This window comes from Oncorhynchus nerka, linkage group LG11, assembly GCF_034236695.1.
Source record: "Oncorhynchus nerka isolate Pitt River linkage group LG11, Oner_Uvic_2.0, whole genome shotgun sequence".
Classification (NCBI taxonomy): Eukaryota; Metazoa; Chordata; class Actinopteri; order Salmoniformes; family Salmonidae; genus Oncorhynchus; species Oncorhynchus nerka.
The window spans coordinates 11,118,502-11,139,527 of NC_088406.1; the positions used below are offsets into that span (position 1 = coordinate 11,118,502).

Here is a 21,026-nt window from a genome sequence, read left to right on the forward strand (position 1 = left end):
GTGAAATAAAATAAATAAAACACATGTCTACTCTAGACATCTTGTAGTCTACTGTGGCTTCACTCTAAAGAACCACGTGGAGGCGCCAGATTGTAAACTAGTCCCACACTTCACTTTACAAACTACTCCCAAATGTAGATCATTTTTCTCCAAATGGACACTGATTTTGTTGAGCTACAAGTCTACATCATTTAGGACGTTTTCTTGTCCTTTTTTTGTCTTCGAATGTTTATGCGCAGGGCTATTGCTTTCCTTCTCTGTAGTTGACATGGTGAAAAGTTCAACTCGGTTGAATTGTAGTGCACTTAACGTCACGTGAATTTGGGTAGGCTTCTGTGCTGTTTGGCAATCGGCATTCCTCCTCCTCTCTATTAGTCTCCTGCTAAACACATAACACTCTCGGAGAGAACACAATGACATATCGGAGTTCGAGACACGGTGAAGACAGCCGACGGTCACCGGACTACTGATGGGAAAACTATTTTTTCGCACAAAATTAACCGTTTACCTCAAGCATAAACTTTCAAACAACAGGAAAACTTTGCCTTATTATATTGAAACTCCAGGACACAGGCACCATGGCGAGGTTTTACAGGGAAACCACGAATCAATAGAAAGTAAGTCTGTTATCCATCACGGGTTACTGGAAGACTCGGCTCGCGGTGCGCTGAAGGAGCCGTTCTTTTATAGCTCAATGTGGGAACTCGCTGGTAACATTGTTTCCCCCTGTAGCCAGCCTACTTCTCTGCATAGACACTTTTTCAATGTGGTGTCTGAACGTGTTCTGATGCATAGTTTTTAACTAGACCTTAACTCGTTTTGGACCTTTTTTAAATAATTTAGGACAAGCATGTCTGTCACTGGTCCTCTAACGTTACTGTATCGGGGTTCATGTGGTCCATTACTTTTCATGGTTATTTGGCTAGTGGTGCAGTGGTAAAGGAACGACATAGCCCTTGACCCAGTTCCATTACAGTAAGAGTCAGTGGATGAAGGCTTGTTCTGTAGGGGGGTCTGAACTTTAACTTGCATCGCTTGCGGTATGGTTTCGGAAGAATAAGGACCTTGTCTTTCATATCAGTGAGAAATAATTTAGTAAAAAGTTAAATTGATCCACACACATTGACAGAGTTAGGGATAGTGTTCCCACCAGCGCTTGGTTCGGGATGAAATAAGTGCAGGTGTCTTTTTCCAGATTAGTCCATTAGACTATGTTCACCGAAATTCACAAATAACATTATGCTATAGAGACCTCTGATTATTCCATTAAGGGTTTATACACATTTACCTTGACTTTTAATCAATTGTTCATGACTATTATTATAGCCTAGATGGGAAAGTAAGCATTATTGACACTGGAATGCTGCAGTGACTGACCCTACGTAGACCTACCATCTCCTGCCATTGTTTCCTCGATCGAGGAACTTAACTCCCCACAAAGTACAAATCCACTGTTAATCAGTGGTGGAAAAAGTACCCAATTTTCATACCTGAGTGAAAGTAAAGATACCTTAAAAGAAAATTACTCAAGTAAAAGTGAAAGTCACCCAGTAAAATACTATTTGAGTAAAAGTGTACAAGTATTTGGTTTTAAATGTACTTAAGTTTCAAAAGTAAATGTACAAATAGTTTCAAACCAGACAACATGAGTTTTTTAAATGTACAGGTTGACAGGGGCACAGTTCAACACTCAGACAAAATTCACAAATGAAGCATTTGTGTTTAGTGAGTCAGTCAGATCAGAGGCAGTAGATGACCAGGGATGTTCTCTGTTTAGCGAGTCAGTCAGATCAGAGGCAGTAGATGACCAGGGATGTTCTCTGTTTAGTGAGACAGTCAGATCAGAGGTAGTAGATGACCAGGGATGTTCTCTATTTAGTGAGACAGTCAGATCAGAAGCAGTAGGGATGACCAGGGATGTTCTCTGTTTAGTGAGACAGTCAGATCAGAGGCAGTAGATGACCAGGGATGTTCTCTGTTTAGTGAGACAGTCAGATCAGAAGCAGTAGGGATGACCAGGGATGTTCTCTGTTTAGTGAGACAGTCAGATCAGAGGCAGTAGATGACCAGGGATGTTCTCTGTTTAGTGAGACAGTCAGATCAGAAGCAGTAGGGATGACCAGGGATGTTCTCTGTTTAGTGAGACAGTCAGATCAGAAGCAGTAGGGATGACCAGGGATGTTCTCTGTTTAGTGAGACAGTCAGATCAGAAGCAGTAGGGATGACCAGGGATGTTCTCTGTTTAGTGAGACAGTCAGATCAGAAGCAGTAGGGATGACCAGGGATGTTCTCTGTTTAGTGAGACAGTCAGATCAGAGGCAGTAGAGATGACCAGGGATGTTCTCTGTTTAGTGAGACAGTCAGATCAGAGGCAGTAGAGATGACCAGGGATGTTCTCTGTTTAGTGAGACAGATCAGAGGCAGCAGGGATGACCAGGGATGTTCTCTGTTTAGTGAGACAGTCAGATCAGAAGCAGTAGGGATGACCAGGGATGTTCTCTGTTTAGTGAGACAGTCAGATCAGAAGCAGTAGGGATGACCAGGGATGTTCTCTGTTTAGTGAGACAGTCAGATCAGAAGCAGTAGGGATGACCAGGGATGTTCTCTGTTTAGTGAGACAGTCAGATCAGAAGCAGTAGGGATGACTAGGGATGTTCTCTGTTTAGTGAGACAGTCAGATCAGAAGCCGTAGGGATGACCAGGGATGTTCTCTGTTTAGTGAGACAGTCAGATCAGAAGCAGTAGATGACCAGGGATGTTCTCTGTTTAGTGAGACAGTCAGATCAGAGGCAGTAGATGACCAGGGATGTTCTCTGTTTAGTGAGACAGTCAGATCAGAAGCAGTAGATGACCAGGGATGTTCTCTGTTTAGTGAGACAGTCAGATCAGAAGCAGTAGATGACATGGGATGTTCTCTGTTTAGTGAGACAGTCAGATCAGAAGCAGTAGGGATGACCAGGGATGTTCTCTGTTTAGTGAGACAGTCAGATCAGAAGCAGTAGGGATGACCAGGGATGTTCTCTGTTTAGTGAGACAGTCAGATCAGAAGCAGTAGGGATGACCAGGGATGTTCTCTGTTTAGTGAGACAGTCAGATCAGAAGCAGTAGGGATGACCAGGGATGTTCACTGTTTAGTGAGACAGTCAGATCAGAAGCAGTAGGGATGACCAGGGATGTTCTCTGTTTAGTGAGACAGTCAGATCAGAAGCAGTAGGGATGACCAGGGATGTTCTCTGTTTAGTGAGACAGTCAGATCAGAAGCAGTAGAGATGACCAGGGATGTTCTCTGTTTAGTGAGACAGTCAGATCAGAAGCAGTAGAGATGACCAGGGATGTTCTCTGTTTAGTGAGACAGTCAGATCAGAGGCAGCAGGGATGACCAGGGATGTTCTCTGTTTAGTGAGACAGTCAGATCAGAAGCAGTAGGGATGACCAGGGATGTTCTCTGTTTAGTGAGACAGTCAGATCAGAAGCAGTAGGGATGACCAGGGATGTTCTCTGTTTAGTGAGACAGTCAGATCAGAAGCAGTAGGGATGACCAGGGATGTTCTCTGTTTAGTGAGACAGTCAGATCAGAAGCAGTAGGGATGACCAGGGATGTTCTCTGTTTAGTGAGACAGTCAGATCAGAAGCAGTAGGGATGACCAGGGATGTTCTCTGTTTAGTGAGACAGTCAGATCAGAAGCAGTAGGGATGACCAGGGATGTTCTCTTGATAAGTGTGTGATTTAGACAATTTCCTGTCCTGCTAAGCATTACACATGTAACAAGTACTTTTGGGTTTCAGGGAAAATGTAAGGAGTAAAAAGTACATTATTTTCCTTATGAATGTAGATCCAAATGTATTGGTCACATACACGTCATTAGCACATGTTATTGCAGGTGTAGCGAAATGCTTGTGTTTCTAGCTCCGACAGTGCAGTAATATCTAACAGGTAATATCTAACAAATTACACAGCATATGCCCAATACACACAAATCTAAGTAGACATGAATTAAGACTATATACATATGAACAAGTGATGTCTGGGTGGAATGGACTAAGATACAGTAGAATAGTATAGAAAAGGAGATTATACATATGAGATGAGTAATGCAAGATATGTAAACATTATTAAAGTGAATGAGAGCATAGTATAGAATACAGTATATACATATGAGATGAGTAATGCAAGATATGTAAACATTATTAAAGTGAATGAGAGCATAGTATAGAATACAGTATATACATATGAGATGAGTAATGCAAGATATGTAAACATTATTAAAGTGAATGAGAGCATAGTATAGAATACAGTATATACATATGACATGAGTAATGCAAGATATGTAAACATTATTAAAGTGAATGAGAGCATAGTATAGAATACAGTATATACATATGAGATGTAGTGGAGTAAAAGTTGTCAAAATGGTAAAGTACAGATACCCCAAAACAACTACTTCAGTACTTTACACCAGTGCTGCTTGTCAACGTGGTCAACCCTCCACCTGGAGAGCTCCTGGGTGTACAGGCTTTTATCCCGAGTCTGCTTATCAACGTGGTCAACCCTCCACCTGGAGAGCTCCTGGGTGTGCAGGCTTTTATCCCGAGTCTGCTTATCAACGTGGTCAACCCTCCACCTGGAGAGCTCCTGGGTGTGCAGGCTTTTATCCCGAGTCTGTTTATCAACGTGGTCAACCCTCCACCTGGAGAGCTCCTGGGTGTGCAGGCTTTTATCCCGAGTCTGCTTATCAACGTGGTCAACCCTCCACCTGGAGAGCTCCTGGGTGTGCAGGCTTTTATCCCGAGTCTGCTTATCAACGTGGTCAACCCTCCACCTGGAGAGCTCCTGGGTGTGCAGGCTTTTATCCCGAGTCTGCTTATCAATGTGGTCAACCCTCCACCTGGAGAGCTCCTGGGTGTGCAGGCTTTTATCCCGAGTCTGCTTATCAACGTGGTCAACCCTCCACCTGGAGAGCTCCTGGGTGTGCAGGCTTTTATCCCGAGTCTGCTTGTCAACGTGGTCAACCCTCCACCTGGAGAGCTCCTGGGTGTGCAGGCTTTTATCCCGAGTCTGCTTGTCAACGTGGTCAACCCTCCACCTGGAGAGCTCCTGGGTGTGCAGGCTTTTATCCCGAGTCTGCTTATCAACGTGGTCAACCCTCCACCTGGAGAGCTCCTGGGTGTGCAGGCTTTTATCCCGAGTCTGCTTATCAACGTGGTCAACCCTCCACCTGGAGAGCTCCTGGGTGTGCAGGCTTTTATCCCGAGTCTGCTTATCAAGTTCCTTGAGCAGCTAATGTTTAGGCTACGATGTGGTTAGACCAGGACATGAACAAATGCCTGCACACCCAGTAGCTCTCCAGATGGAGGGTTGCCATCCTTGATGTAAAATATTGCAACATTACAACCAAATACTTTTGTCTTTATACAATTATTCCCTCATTCAATTAATCATGGATCAAAGCACGGTATCTAACTAGACATGTTTATATATACGGCTCTAATATTCGTGTTTTAGGGGAGATTTAGGCACAGCAAGTTATTTGTCATTTATGCTGTTTCTAACGATCTCACAATGACATGGCTGCTATTTAATAGAGGGGAATCCCAGGTTGCCAACGGTGCCGATTTATTTAGGCTCTACAGTACCGGTGGAAAGGCGACAAAGACATGAATGCTTAGTTAGCTATAGTTAACTAGCAAGATAACTGCCAACAAGTTATGTTTTGAATTGGCTATCTTGTCTGTCATTATTTTATACCGGCTGTGAAATGTCCAGCTCTCTCCCCTCAGGCAACATCTCACTGGCGCGCACAGATACGCACTGTTTATGATAATGGCTGATATGTCGATTTTTAAGTGATTGATACTATTTAAGTGTGCCTTCATGAATTACATTAACAAACATTATGAAACCAATTTCCATGACTTTATAAACCCTCGTTTGACAATTTGGAATAGTGCATCATGCGCATTCAATCTGGTATATTTTCAATCTGCGCAATCTGGAACGGGCTACGGTCACTCACAGGCTAGCGGCAAATAAACGTGAACAAAGCGGAATCAGACTATTAATGCCCACTATCAATTGCTATTCAATGCAGTTCTCGCCTTCATTCCGTTTTTGGTCAATGTTTTTTGCGCGTCAATCTGGGCTAATTTAGGCTACTTTGTTTTAAAGAGGAGCCGGTACGCAATTCCCCCAAAATTAGAAGTGCTGGTAGGTCGCTCTGGCCCAGGTCAAGCACTGGTTCCCACGCTGACACGTCTCCGCGTTACACGGAAAACAACAGGAAGACGAGGCGACCACCTGTGTGTCAGCATAACGTGGAACGTGTAGTTTCATTGGATGGAGACGCCCATTGCTGAATGGATCTGTGCAAAACGTGTATTTAAAAATATATATATTTTAAAGATTCCTTCTCGCTGATTTAAAGATAAATGTTTCGAAATCCATAGGCAAGCGATTATTAATTAACAACGTTTCGAAACGTTAAAACAGAGTCGGAATTGTAGTTGACAGGAGGCTGTCATGGGCAAAAGGAATGGCTGAGAACTGTAAGGCAGAATGCTGCCTAGAGTTTTCAAGAGCTAAGGAATGACCCAACTTGTGACCTCACAGACAGACCTAACCCTGAAAACGAATGGCTGAGAACTGTAAGGCAGAATGCTGCCTAGACTTTTCAAGAGCTAAGGAATGACCCAACTTGTGACCTCACAGACAGACCTAACCCTGAAAACGAATGGCTGAGAACTGTAAGGCAGAATGCTGCCTAGACTTTTCAAGAGCTAAGGAATGACCCAACTTGTGACCTCACAGACAGACCTAACCCTGAAAACGAATGGCTGAGAACTGTAAGGCAGAATGCTGCCTAGACTTTTCAAGAGCTAAGGAATGACCCAACTTGTGACCTCACAGACAGACCTAACCCTGAAAAGTCAGGACTTATCCTAATACCCCTCCAGCTTTGATTTTGATAGATCTCTCTCTCTGTGTGTTTACAACCAGGGGTTATTGCAGTTCTCTTCTGGGTTGGACCAGTTGGGTCAGACGAGAGACTCCTCAGTGACAAAGAAAAGACGAGTGATTGACGCACCATGGAGGGCGGGAACGATGTGGATCTGTCCAACAGTAACATCACCCCGCTGTGGAAGAGGCGCTCAGCCAACCACACTGGCCCCAGCAAGCTAAAGGCCCGGCCCCTCAGCTACCAGATAGACGGAGTCCACATGACTGACTTCCCCGTAGAGGACAACAAGTGCAGCTTTACCTTGAGCCAGCCTGCAGAGCGACTGGTGGCCACGCCGGGAGGAGGGACGGTCATTCTGAAGCACGTTCTCAACCAACCCACCAAGAAAACACGGGTAGTCAGGAGTATAAGTATTGGACATCTGTCCAAAGGACGTTTCTCTCTGTCCAAGTTCAAATCGGAGGATGATAAGTCACTGTCGTTGAACAGTAAGGCATGTCACGGTGGGAGTGTTGATAATGTGTGGTCAGACAAGCCTCTGCTGGACACCCAGAATCGACTATCCAGCCCGTTCACCCTCACCACTCACAGGGACCAGATAGTGTTTGGGACGAGCCCTTCACCACCGGACTCTGCCTCCTCAAAACACCACTCTCCCCCTGCCTCCCCCAATAAGCACCACCACCATAACCTGACCTCCCCTTCTTCCTACCACCCCTTAACTCCTGTCCCCTCTCCCTGTAACCCCAGCCCCTCTCCCCCTAACCCCAGCCCTCCACCCTAACCCCAGCCCCAGCCACTCCACCCCTAGTCTCCACACCCCTACCCCATCCCACAGCTCCACCTCCAGTATCAACTCCCTCTCTTCCCTCATCTCCACCCCTTCTGACCTCCCCACACCCCACAGCCCCTCCTCTGCTGACATGTCTGCCCCCTCTCCTTCCCCCTCTCATTCCCCCACTCCCACCCTCTCTCCCTCCATCTCCCTATCTCCTCCTCCCTCCATTGTCCTCAGCACCCACAGTGCAGCTGCCCTGAAGAAGGGCACACAGCAGCTGATCCCCAAAGGGCTGGCGTCCCTGAGCAAGGCCTCTCCTGCTGGGGTACAGAGCCACGGCATGGGGGGTCTGCTGGGCCTGGATCCTACCAAGCGGGCCCTGCGAGCCCTCAGCATGGTGGAGACTGGATCCTTCTTCTCCACTGGCGTAGGGTCCGGGGGAGGGGGGACAGACCAGGATGAGAGCACTGGGACTCTGAAGAGAGGGTTGAGGTCTACCTCGTACAGGAGAGCAGTGGTAAGTGGAGTGGAAATGGAAATACCATCTGATGACCTCAAGACCCATCGTCTGTCCCAACCTGTAGACCCAAAGACCCATCGTCTGTCCCAACCTGTAGACCCAAAGAGCCATCGTCTGTCCCAACCTGTAGACCCAAAGAGCCATCGTTTGTCCCAACCTGTACTCCGAGGACTACAGGAGGTCAAGGAGAGACCGACCAGCCCTGGGAAGAAGAACAAGGTAGGAAGAAATGTATTCACCCATTATTGTCCAGGAAATTGTCATTCTTATTAACTGCTATGTCATGATACCGTTCTCTCCATGCTTTGCCCCATGTGCCTGAATATTACTGTCTCTTACTTTAATTAACACTCATCTGCCTGATGGATTCATGTTTGATGGATTATTCTCCTGAAGTTCAGATCAGGACCGAAGTCCACAGCTGGCTTGAAGTTGGAACATTGTCAGGAGAAGCTTGTGTTGAAGTCCTACTAATAGTGAAGGCCTATGATTATAACACACTTCAGTCCACTGCTCTGTAATTAGGCAGGTCAGGGGTCAAGAGCAGGTCCCAGGGGAGACCTACTACCACTTGTCATTTAGAACGTGACAGATGTGTGTTTATAATGTCATTCATAACCAGATTTGGCTAATAAAGCATCATTTCGGATATTCAGCCGACTGCTCATGATAACAGATCTAGTGACAGTTTCAGTTCATAGTGTTAATATAGTAGTACGGCTGGGGCAGGGAGAGCTGATCCTGGGTCTGTTATTAATAGTGACATGGGGTCTTGTTCTGTCTCCCAGAGTCCTGATAAGAAGCCAGGACTGATCACACAGAGGACATTTGACAGTGAAGGTGAGTGCCACTTCTCTGTCTTAGTCATGTATATGAACTGGTGATGACTGTGACTTTCTGTACACATGGTTGAGGTCTTGCTGTCAATGGGGACTGTACTATTGTGATCCACCCTCAACCTGTCTGTCTGTGGTGTGATCCACCCTCAACCTGTCTGTCTGTGATGTGATCCACCCTCAACCTGTCTGTCTCCGGCGCCGACAGAGATGGCCGCCTCGCTTCGCGTTCCTAGGAAACTATGCAGTTTTTTGTTTTTTTACGTGTTATTTCTTACATTAGTACCCCAGGTCATCTTAGGTTTCATTACATACAGTCGAGAAGAACTACTGAATATAAGATCAGCGTCAAATCACCATCAGTACGACCAAGAATATGATTTTCTGCCTTTCAACCAGGACAACGGAATGGATCCCAGCCGGCGACCCAAAAAAAACCGACTCCGTAAAAGAGGGAAACGAGGCGGTCTTCTGGTCAGACTCCGGAGACGGGCACATCGTGCACCACTCCCTAGCATTCTTCTCGCCAATGTCCAGTCTCTTGACAACAAGGTTGATGAAATCCGAGCAAGGGTAGCATTCCAGAGGGACATCAGAGACTGTAACGTTCTTTGCTTCACGGAAACATGGCTCACTGGAGAGACGCTATCGGAGGCGGTGCAGCCAGCGGGTTTCTCCATGCATCGCGCCGACAGAAACAAACATCTTTCTGGTAAGAAGAGGGGCGGGGGCGTATGCCTTATGGCTAACGAGACGTGGTGTGATCAAAGAAACATACAGGAACTCAAATCCTTCTGTAAACCTGATTTAGAATTCCTCACAATCAAATGTCGACCGCATTATCTACCAAGAAAATTCTCTTCGATTATAATCACAGCCGTATATATTCCCCCCCAAGCAGACACATCGATGGCTCTGAACAAACTTTATTTGACTCTTTGCAAACTGGAATCCATACATCCTGAGGCTGCATTCATTGTAGCTGGGGATTTTAACAAGGCTAATCTGAAATCAAGACTCCCTAAATTGTATCAGCATATCGATTGCGCAACCAGGGCTGGAAAAACCTTGGATCATTGTTACTCTAACTTCCGCGACGCATATAAGGCCCTGCCCCGCCCTCCTTTCGGAAAAGCTGACCACGACTCCATTTTGTTGATCCCTGCCTACAGACAGAAACTAAAACAAGAAGCTCCCACGCTGAGGTCTGTCCAACGCTGGTCCGACCAAGCTGATTCCACACTCCAAGACTGCTTCCATCACGTGGACTGGGATATGTTTCGTATTGCGTCAGATAACAACATTGACGAATACGCTGATTCGGTGTGCAAGTTCATTAGAACGTGCGTTGAAGATGTCGTTCCCATAGCAACGATTAAAACATTCCCTAACCAGAAACCGTGGATTGATGGCAGCATTCGCGTGAAACTGAAAGCGCGAACCACTGCTTTTAATCAGGGCAAAGTGACTGGTAACATGACCGAATACAAACAGTGCAGCTATTCCCTCCGCAAGGCTATCAAACAAGCTAAGCGTCAGTATAGAGACAAAGTAGAATCTCAATTCAACGGCTCAGACACAAGAGGTATGTGGCAGGGTCTACAGTCAATCACGGACTACAAGAAGAAAACCAGCCCAGTCACGGACCAGGATGTCTTGCTCCCAGGCAGACTAAATAACTTTTTTGCCCGCTTTGAGGACAATACAGTGCCACTGACACGGCCTGCAACGAAAACATGCGGACTCTCCTTCACTGCAGCCGAGGTGAGTAAAACATTTAAACGTGTTAACCCTCGCAAGGCTGCAGGCCCAGACGGCATCCCCAGCCGCGCCCTCAGAGCATGCGCAGACGAGCTGGCCGGTGTGTTTACGGACATATTCAATCAATCCCTATACCAGTCTGCTGTTCCCAGATGCTTCAAGGGGGCCACCATTGTTCCTGTTCCCAAGAAAGCTAAGGTAACTGAGCTAAACGACTACCGCCCCGTAGCACTCACTTCCGTCATCATGAAGTGCTTTGAGAGACTAGTCAAGGACCATATCACCTCCACCCTACCTGACACCCTAGACCCACTCCAATTTGCTTACCGCCCAAATAGGTCCACAGACGATGCAATCTCAACCACACTGCACACTGCCCTAACCCATCTGGACAAGAGGAATACCTATGTGAGAATGCTGTTCATCGACTACAGCTCGGCATTCAACACCATAGTACTCCAAGCTCGTCATCAAGCTCGAGACCCTGGGTCTCGACCCCGCCCTGTGCAACTGGGTACTGGACTTCCTGACGGGCCGCCCCCAGGTGGTGAGGGTAGGCAACAACATCTCCACCCCGCTGATCCTGAACACTGGGGCCCCACAAGGGTGCGTTCTGAGCCCTCTCCTGTACTCCCTGTTCACCCATGACTGCGTGGCCACGCACGCCTCCAACTCAATCATCAAGTTTGCGGACGACACAACAGTGGTAGGCTTGATTACCAACAACGACGAGACGGCCTACAGGGAGGAGGCGAGGGCCCTCGGAGTGTGGTGTCAGGAAAATGTCCTCACACTCAACGTCAACAAAACTAAGGAGATGATTGTGGACTTCAGGAAACAGCAGAGGGAACACCCCCCTATCCACATCGATGGAACAGTAGTGGAGAGGGTAGTAAGTTTTACGTTCCTCGGCATACACATCACAGACAAACTGAATTGGTCCACTCACACAGACAGCATCGTGAAGAAGGCGCAGCAGCGCCTCTTCAACCTCAGGAGGCTGAAGAAATTCTGCTTGTCACCAAAAGCACTCACAAACTTCTACAGATGCACAATCGAGAGCATCCTGGCGGGCTGTATCACTGCCTGGTACGGCAACTGCTCCGCCCACAACCGTAAGGCTCTCCAGAGGGTAGTGAGGTCTGCACAATGCATCACCGGGGGCAAACTACCTGCCCTCCAGGACACCTACACCACCCGATGTTACAGGAAGGCCATAAAGATCATCAAGGACAACAACCACCCGAGCCACTGCCTGTTCACCCCGCTATCATCCAGAAGGTGAGGTCAGTACAGGTGCATCAAAGCTGGGACCGAGAGACTGAAAAACAGCTTCTATCTCAAGGCCATCAGACTGTTACACAGCCACCACTAACATTGAGTGGCTGCTGCCAACACACTGACACTGACTCAACTCCAGCCACTTTAATAATGGGAATTGATGGGAAATGATGTAAAATATATCACTAGCCACTTTAAACAATGCTACCTAATATAATGTTACATACCCTACATTATTCATCTCATATGCATACGTATATACTGTACTCTATATCATCGACTGCATCCTTATGTAATACATGTATCACTAGCCACTTTAACTATGCCACTTTGTTTACATACTCATCTCATATGTATATACTGTACTCGATACCATCTACTGTATCTTGCCTATGCTGCTCTGTACCATCACTCATTCATATATCTTTATGTACATATTCTTTATCCCCTTACACTGTGTATAAGACAGTAGTTTTGGAATTGTTAGTTAGATTACTTGTTGGTTATTACTGCATTGTCAGAACTAGAAGCACAAACATTTCGCTACACTCGCATTAACATCTGCTAACCATGTGTATGTGACAAATAAAATTAGATTTGATTTGATCCACCCTCAACCTGTCTGTCTGTCTGTGGTGTGATCCACCCTCAACCTGTCTCTCTGTGGTGTGATCCACCCTCAACCTGTCTCTCTGTGGTGTGATCCACCCTCAACCTGTCTGTGGTGTGATCCACCCTCAACCTGTCTGTCTGTGGTGTGATCCACCCTCAACCTGTCTGTCTGTCTGTCTGTGGTGTGATCCGCCCTCAACCTGTCTCTCTGTGGTGTGATCCACCCTCAACCTGTCTCTCTGTGGTGTGATCCAGAGGAGGAACTGTATCAGAACTACCAGGAGAAAGCTCTTCACAATGACTCTGATGAGGACCAGTCCAGAGAGGCCAAACCTGATGACCGCATCGTGATGCAGTACAGACCCATACGCACCTCCTGGAGCCAACTCAGTGTGGTGAGACACACACACACACACACACGCGCACACGCACACACACACAGTGAATTGTGGTGCAGTGCCTCTCATACAGTACAGAGACAAACACAGGGCCTTGTTGGGAAATGGACTGCCAGGGCTGTGAGGGATGTTGTCACATCTGGTCTGGCTGCAATCCTTACCCATCCTCCATCTCTCTCTCTCTTTCTCCTACTCTGTCTGTGACTGTCTGTCTCTCTCTCTCTGTCTCTTCATTACTCTCGGTCTAGAGAGGGAATTCAAACAGGGATAGGGAGGGAAGAGGGAGGGAGCAGGTTTGGGAGGGTGAGGGAGGGAGCAGGTTTGGGAGGGTGAGGGAGCAGGTTTGGGAGGGTGGGTGAGGGAGCAGGTTTGGGAGGGTGAGGGAGCAGGTTTGGGAGGGTGAGGGAGCAGGTTTGGGAGGGTGGGTGAGGGAGCAGGTTTGGGAGGGTGAGGGAGCAGGTTTGGGAGGGTGAGGGAGCAGGTTTGGGAGGGTGGGTGAGGGAGCAGGAGAGGAAGGGAGTAAGATCTGGGACAACAGACTGAGAGGAGGAGAGGAAGATCTGGGGCAGGAGACTGAGAGGAAGATCTGGGGCAGCAGACTGAGAGGAAGATCTGGGGCAGCAGACTGAGAGGAGGAGAGGAAGATCTGGGACAGCAGACTGAGAGGAAGATCTGGGGCAGCAGACTGAGAGGAGGAGAGGAAGATCTGGGGTAGCAGACTGAGAGGAAGATCTGGGGCAGCAGACTGAGAGGAAGATATGGGGCAGCAGACTGAGAGGAAGATCTGGGGCAGCAGACTGAGAGGAAGATCTGGGGCAGCAGACTGAGAGGAAGATCTGGGGCAGCAGACTGAGAGGAAGATCTGGGGCAGCAGACTGAGAAGAGGATCTGGGGCAGCAGACTGAGAGGAGGAGAGGAAGGGAGTAAGATCTGGGACAGCAGACTGAGAAGAGGATCTGGGGCAGCAGACTGAGAGGAGGAGAGGAAGATCTGGGGCAGCAGACTGAGAGGAAGATCTGGGGCAGCAGACAGAGGAAGATCTGGGGCAGCAGACTGAGAGGAAGATCTGGGGCAGCAGACAGAGGAAGATCTGGGGCAGCAGACTGAGAGGAGGAGAGGAAGATCTGGGGCAGCAGACTGAGAGGAGGAGAGGAAGATCTGGGGTAGCAGACTGAGAGGAGGAGAGGAAGATCTGGGGTAGCAGACTGAGAGGAGGAGAGGAAGGGAGAAAGATCTGGGGCAGCAGACAGAGGAGGAGAGGAAGGGAATAAGATCTGGGGCAGCAGACTGAGAGGAGGAGAGGAAGGGAATAAGATCTGGGGCAGCAGACTGAGAGGAGGAGAGGAAGGGAATAAGATCTCGGGCAGCAGACTGAGAGGAGGAGAGGAAGGGAGAAAGATCTGGGGCAGCAGACTGAGAGGAGGAGAGGATGATCTGGGGCAGCAGACTGAGAGGAGGAGAGGAAGATATGGGGCAGCAGACTGAGAGGAGGAGAGGAAGGGAGAAAGATCTGGGACAGCAGGCTGAGAGGAGGAGAGGAAGATCTGGGGCAGCAGACTGAGAGGAGGAGAGGATGATCTGGGGCAGCAGACTGAGAGGAGGAGAGGAAGGGAGAAAGATCTGGGACAGCAGACTGAGAGGAGGAGAGGAAGATCTGGGGCAGCAGACTGAGAGGAGGAGAAGAAGGGAGAAAGATCTGGGACAGCAGGCTGAGAGGAGGAGAGGAAGATCTGGGACAGCAGACTGAGAGGAGGAGAGGAAGGGAGAAAGATCTGGGGCAGCAGACTGAGAGGAGGAGAGGAAGGGAATAAGATCTGGGGCAGCAGACTGAGAGGAGGAGAGGAAGGGAATAAGATCTGGGGCAGCAGACTGAGAGGAGGAGAGGAAGGGAGAAAGATCTGGGACAGCAGACTGAGAGGAGGAGAGGAAGATCTGCGGCAGCAGACTGAGAGGAGGAGAGGAAGGGAGAAAGATCTGGGACAGCAGGCTGAGAGGAGGAGAGGAAGGGAGAAAGATCTGGGACAACAGACTGAGAGGAGGAGAGGAAGATCTGGGACAGCAGACTGAGAGGAGGAGAGGAAGGGAGTAAGATCTGGGACAGCAGACTGAGAGGAGGAGAGGAAGATCTGGGGTAGCAGACTGAGAGGAAGATCTGGGGCAGCAGACTGAGAGGAAGATCTGGGGCAGCAGACTGAGAGGAGGAGAGGAAGATCTGGGGTAGCAGACTGAGAGGAGGAGAGGAAGATCTGGGGCAGCAGACTGAGAGGAGGAAAGGAATATCTGGGGCAGCAGACTGAGAGGAGGAACGGAAGATCTGGGGTAGCAGACTGAGAGGAGGAGAGGAAGGGAGAAAGATCTGGGGCAGCAGACTGAGAGGAGGAGAGGAAGGGAGAAAGATCTGGGGCAGCAGACTGAGAGGAGGAGAGGAAGGGAATAAGATCTGGGGCAGCAGACTGAGAGGAGGAGAGGAAGATCTGGGGCAGCAGACTGAGAGGAGGAGAGGAAGGGAATAAGATCTGGGGCAGCAGACTGAGAGGAAGATCTGGGACAGCAGACTGAGAGGAGGAGAGGAAGATCTGGGGCAGCAGACTGAGAGGAGGAAAGGAAGATCTGGGGCAGCAGACTGAGAGGAAGATCTGGGACAGCAGACTGAGAGGAGGAGAGGAAGATCTGGGGCAGCAGACTGAGAGGAGGAAAGGAAGATCTGGGGTAGCAGACTGAGAGGAAGGGAGGAAGATCTGGGGCAGCAGACTGAGAGGAGGAAAGGAAGATCTGGGGTAGCAGACTGAGAGGAGGAGAGGAAGATCTGGGGGCAGACAGAGAGGAAGGAGAAAGATCTGGGGAGCAGACAGAGGAGGAGAGGAAGGGAAAGATCTGGGGCAGCAGACAGAGGAGGAGAGGAAGGGAATAAGATCTGGGGCAGCAGACTGAGAGGAGGAGAGGAAGGGAATAAGATCTGGGGCAGCAGACTGAGAGGAGGAGAGGAAGGGAGAAAGATCTGGGGCAGCAGACTGAGAGGAGGAGAGGATGATCTGGGGCAGCAGACTGAGAGGAGGAGAGGAAGATATGGGGCAGCAGACTGAGAGGAGGAGAGGAAGGGAGAAAGATCTGGGACAGCAGGCTGAGAGGAGGAGAGGAAGATCTGGGGCAGCAGACTGAGAGGAGGAGAGGATGATCTGGGGCAGCAGACTGAGAGGAGGAGAGGAAGGGAGAAAGATCTGGGACAGCAGACTGAGAGGAGGAGAGGAAGATATGGGGCAGCAGACTGAGAGGAGGAGAAGAAGGGAGAAAGATCTGGGACAGCAGGCTGAGAGGAGGAGAGGAAGATCTGGGACAGCAGACTGAGAGGAGGAGAGGAAGGGAATAAGATCTGGGGCAGCAGACTGAGAGGAGGAGAGGAAGGGAATAAGATCTGGGGCAGCAGACTGAGAGGAGGAGAGGAAGGGAATAAGATCTGGGGCAGCAGACTGAGAGGAGGAGAGGAAGGGAATAAGATCTGGGGCAGCAGACTGAGAGGAGGAGAGGAAGGGAATAAGATCTGGGGCAGCAGACTGAGAGGAGGAGAGGAAGGGAATAAGATCTGGGGCAGCAGACTGAGAGGAAGAGAGGAAGGGAGAAAGATCTGGGGCAGCAGACTGAGAGGAGGAGAGGATGATCTGGGGCAGCAGACTGAGAGGAGGAGAGGAAGATCTGGGGCAGCAGACTGAGAGGAGGAGAGGAAGGGAGAAAGATCTGGGACAGCAGACTGAGAGGAGGAGAGGAAGATCAGGGGCAGCAGACTGAGAGGAGGAGAGGAAGGGAGAAAGATCTGGGACAGCAGGCTGAGAGGAGGAGAGGAAGGGAGAAAGATCTGGGACAACAGACTGAGAGGAGGAGAGGAAGATCTGGGACAGCAGACTGAGAGGAAGATCTGGGGTAGCAGACTGAGAGGAAGATCTGGGGCAGCAGACTGAGAGGAAGATCTGGGGCAGCAGACTGAGAGGAGGAAAGGAAGATCTGGGGTAGCAGACTGAGAGGAGGAGAGGAAGATCTGGGGCAGCAGACTGAGAGGAGGAAAGGAATATCTGGGGCAGCAGACTGAGAGGAGGAACGGAAGATCTGGGGTAGCAGACTGAGAGGAGGAGAGGAAGGGAGAAAGATCTGGGGCAGCAGACTGAGAGGAGGAGAGGAAGGGAGAAAGATCTGGGGCAGCAGACTGAGAGGAGGAGAGGAAGGGAATAAGATCTGGGGCAGCAGACTGAGAGGAGGAGAGGAAGGGAATAAGATCTGGGGCAGCAGACTGAGAGGAAGATCTGGGACAGCAGACTGAGAGGAGGAGAGGAGGAAAGGAAGATCTGGGGTAGCAGACTGAGAGGAGGAGAGGAAGATCTGGGGCAGCAGACTGAGAGGAGGAAAGGAAGATCTGGGGCAGCAGACTGAGAGGAGGAGAGGAAGATCTGGGGCAGCAGACTGAGGGGAGGAAAGAAAGATCTGGGGTAGCAGACTGAGAGGAGGAGAGGAAGGGAGAAAGATCTGGGGCAGCAGACTGAGGGGAGGAGAGGAAGGGAGAAAGATCTGGGGCAGCAGACTGAGAGGAGGAGAGGAAGGGAATAAGATCTGGGGCAGCAGACTGAGAGGAGGAGAGGAAGGGAATAAGATCTGGGGCAGCAGACTGAGCGGAGGAGAGGAAGGGAGTAAGATCTTGGACAGCAGACTGAGAAGAGGAGAGGAAGGGAGAAATATCTGGGACAGCAGACTGAGAGGAAGGGAGAAAGATCTGGGACAACAGACTGAGAAGAGGAGAGGAAGGGAGAAAGATCTGGGGCAGCAGACTGAGATGAGGAGAGGGAGATCTGGGACAACAGACTGAGAAGAGGAGAGGAAGGGAATAAGATCTGGGGCAGCAGACTGAGAGGAGGAGAGGAAGGGAATAAGATCTCGGGCAGCAGACTGAGAGGAGGAGAGGAAGGGAGAAAGATCTGGGGCAGCAGACTGAGAGGAGGAGAGGATGATCTGGGGCAGCAGACTGAGAGGAGGAGAGGAAGATCTGGGGCAGCAGACTGAGAGGAGGAGAGGAAGGGAGAAAGATCTGGGACAGCAGACTGAGAGGAGGAGAGGAAGATCTGGGGCAGCAGACTGAGAGGAGGAGAGGAAGGGAGAAAGATCTGGGACAGCAGGCTGAGAGGAGGAGAGGAAGGGAGAAAGATCTGGGACAACAGACTGAGAGGAGGAGAGGAAGATCTGGGACAGCAGACTGAGAGGAGGAGAGGAAGGGAGAAAGATCTGGGACAGCAGGCTGAGAGGAGGAGTTGAAGGGAGAAAGATCTGGGACAACAGACTGAGAGGAGGAGAGGAAGATCTGGGGCAGCAGACTGAGAGGAGGAACGGAAGATCTGGGGTAGCAGACTGAGAGGAGGAGAGGAAGGGAGAAAGATCTGGGGCAGCAGACTGAGAGGAGGAGAGGAAGGGAGAAAGATCTGGGGCAGCAGACTGAGAGGAGGAGAGGAAGGGAATAAGATCTGGGGCAGCAGACTGAGAGGAAGATCTGGGACAGCAGACTGAGAGGAGGAGAGGACGAAAGGAAGATCTGGGGTAGCAGACTGAGAGGAGGAAAGGAAGATCTGGGGCAGCAGACTGAGAGGAGGAGAGGAAGATCTGGGGCAGCAGACTGAGGGGAGGAAAGAAAGATCTGGGGTAGCAGACTGAGAGGAGGAGAGGAAGGGAGAAAGATCTGGGGCAGCAGACTGAGAGGAGGAGAGGAAGGGAGAAAGATCTGGGGCAGCAGACTGAGAGGAGGAGAGGAAGGGAATAAGATCTGGGGCAGCAGACTGAGAGGAGGAGAGGAAGGGAATAAGATCTGGGGCAGCAGACTGAGAGGAGGAGAGGAAGGGAGTAAGATCTTGGACAGCAGACTGAAAAGAGGAGAGGAAGGGAGAAAGATCTGGGACAGCAGGCTGAGAGGAAGGGAGAAAGATCTGGGACAACAGACTGAGAAGAGGAGAGGAAGGGAGAAAGATCTGGGGCAGCAGACTGAGATGAGGAGAGGGAGATCTGGGACAACAGACTGAGAAGAGGAGAGGAAGGGAGAAAGATCTGGGACAACAGACTGAGAAGAGGAGAGGAAGGGAGAAAGATCTGGGGCAGCAGACTGAGAGGAGGAGAGGAAGATCTGGGACAACAGACTGAGAGGAAGGGAGTAAGATCTTGGACAGCAGACTGAGAGGAGGAGAGGAAGGGAGTAAGATCTTGGACAGCAGACTGAGAAGAGGAGAGGAAGGGAGAAATATCTGGGACAGCAGACTGACAGGAGGAGAGGAAGGGAGAAAGATCTGGGACAGCAGACTGAGAAGAGGAGAGGAAGGGAGAAATATCTGGGACAGCAGACTGACAGGAGGAGAGGAAGATCTGGGACAGCAGACTGAGAGGATGAGAGGAAGGGAGAAAGATCTGGGACAGCAGACTGAGAAGAGGAGAGGAAGGGAGAAAGATCTGAAACAGCAGACTGAGAAGAGGAGAGGAAGATCTGGGACAGCGGTTTGAGAGGAGGAGAGGAAGTGAGAAAGATCTGGGGCAGCAGACTGAGAGGAGGAGAGGAAGGGAGAAGATCTGGGGCAGCAGACTGAGAGGAGGAGAGGAAGGGAGAAAGATCTGGGGCAGCAGACTGAGAGGAGGAGAGGAAGATCTGGGGCAGCAGTCTGAGAGGAGGAGAGGAAGATCTGGGGCAGCAGACTGAGAGGATGAGAGGAAGGGAGAAAGATCTGGGACAGCAGACTGAGAGGAAGGGAGGAAGATCTGGGACAACAGACTGAGAGGAAGAGAGGAAGGGAGAAAGATCTGGGACAGCAGACTGAGAGGAAGAGAGGAAGGGAGAAATATCTGGGACAGCAGACTGACAGGAGGAGAGGAAGATCTGGGACAGCAGACTGAGAGGATGAGAGGAAGGGAGAAAGATCTGGGACAGCAGACTGAGAGGAAGGGAGAAAGATCTGGGACAACAGACTGAGAGGAAGAGAGGAAGGGAGAAAGATCTGGGACAGCAGACTGAGAGGAAGAGAGGAAGGGAGAAAGATCTGGGACAGCAGACTGAGAGGAAGGGAGAAAGATCTGGGACAGCAGACTGAGAGGAGGAGAGGAAGGGAGAAAGATCTGGGGCAGCAGACTGAGAGGAGGAGAGGAAGGGAGAAAGATCTGGGACAGCAGACTGAGAGGAGGAGAGGAAGATCTGGGACAACAGACTGAGAGGAGGAGAGGAAGGGAGAAAGATCTGGGGCAGCAGACTGAGAGGAGGAGAGGAAGGGAGAAAAATCTGGGACAGCAGACTGAGAGGAGGAGAGGAAGGGAGAAAGATCTGGGGCAGCAGACTGAGAGGAAGAGAGGAAGGGAGAAAGATCTGGGACAGCAGACTGAGAGGAGGAGAGGAAGGGAGAAAGATCTGGGACAGCAGACTGAGAGGAAGAGAGGAAGGGAGAAAGATCTGGGACAACAGACTGAGAGTAGGAGAGGAAGGGAGAAAGATCTGGGACAGCAGACTGAGAGGAAGAGAGGAAGGGAGAAAGATCTGGGACAACAGACTGAGAGGAGGAGAGAAAGATCTGGGACAGCAGACTGAGAGGAGGAGAGGAAGGGAGAAAGATCTGCGACAGCAGACTGAGAGGAAGAGAGGAAGGGAGAAAGATCTGGGACAGCAGACTGAGAGGAAGAGAGGAAGGGAGAAAGATCTGGGACAGCAGACTGAGAGGAGGAGAGGAAGGGAGTAAGATCTGGGACAACAGACTGAGAGGAAGAGAGGAAGGGAGAAAGATCTGGGACAGCAGACTGAGAGGAGGAGAGGAAGGGAGAAAGATCTGGGACAGCAGACTGAGAGGAGGAGAGAAAGATCTGGCCCAACAGACTGAGAGGAGGAGA

At 49.9% G+C, this 21,026-nt stretch overlaps 1 protein-coding gene across 1 annotated transcript in view; it reads left to right on the forward strand.

Moving 5' to 3' along the window:
- The first annotated feature begins 304 nt into the window (after positions 1 to 304).
- LOC115115214 (rho guanine nucleotide exchange factor 26-like) overlaps positions 305 to 21,026 on the forward strand; it is a 126,992-nt gene continuing 106,270 nt past the window's right edge. The window contains 5 exon segments of the mRNA XM_065024213.1: positions 305 to 617; positions 6,995 to 7,737; positions 7,739 to 8,473; positions 9,043 to 9,094; positions 13,000 to 13,139. Of these exon segments, the coding sequence (XP_064880285.1) occupies positions 7,084 to 7,737; positions 7,739 to 8,473; positions 9,043 to 9,094; positions 13,000 to 13,139 (1,581 nt within the window). The 5' untranslated portion in view covers positions 305 to 617; positions 6,995 to 7,083.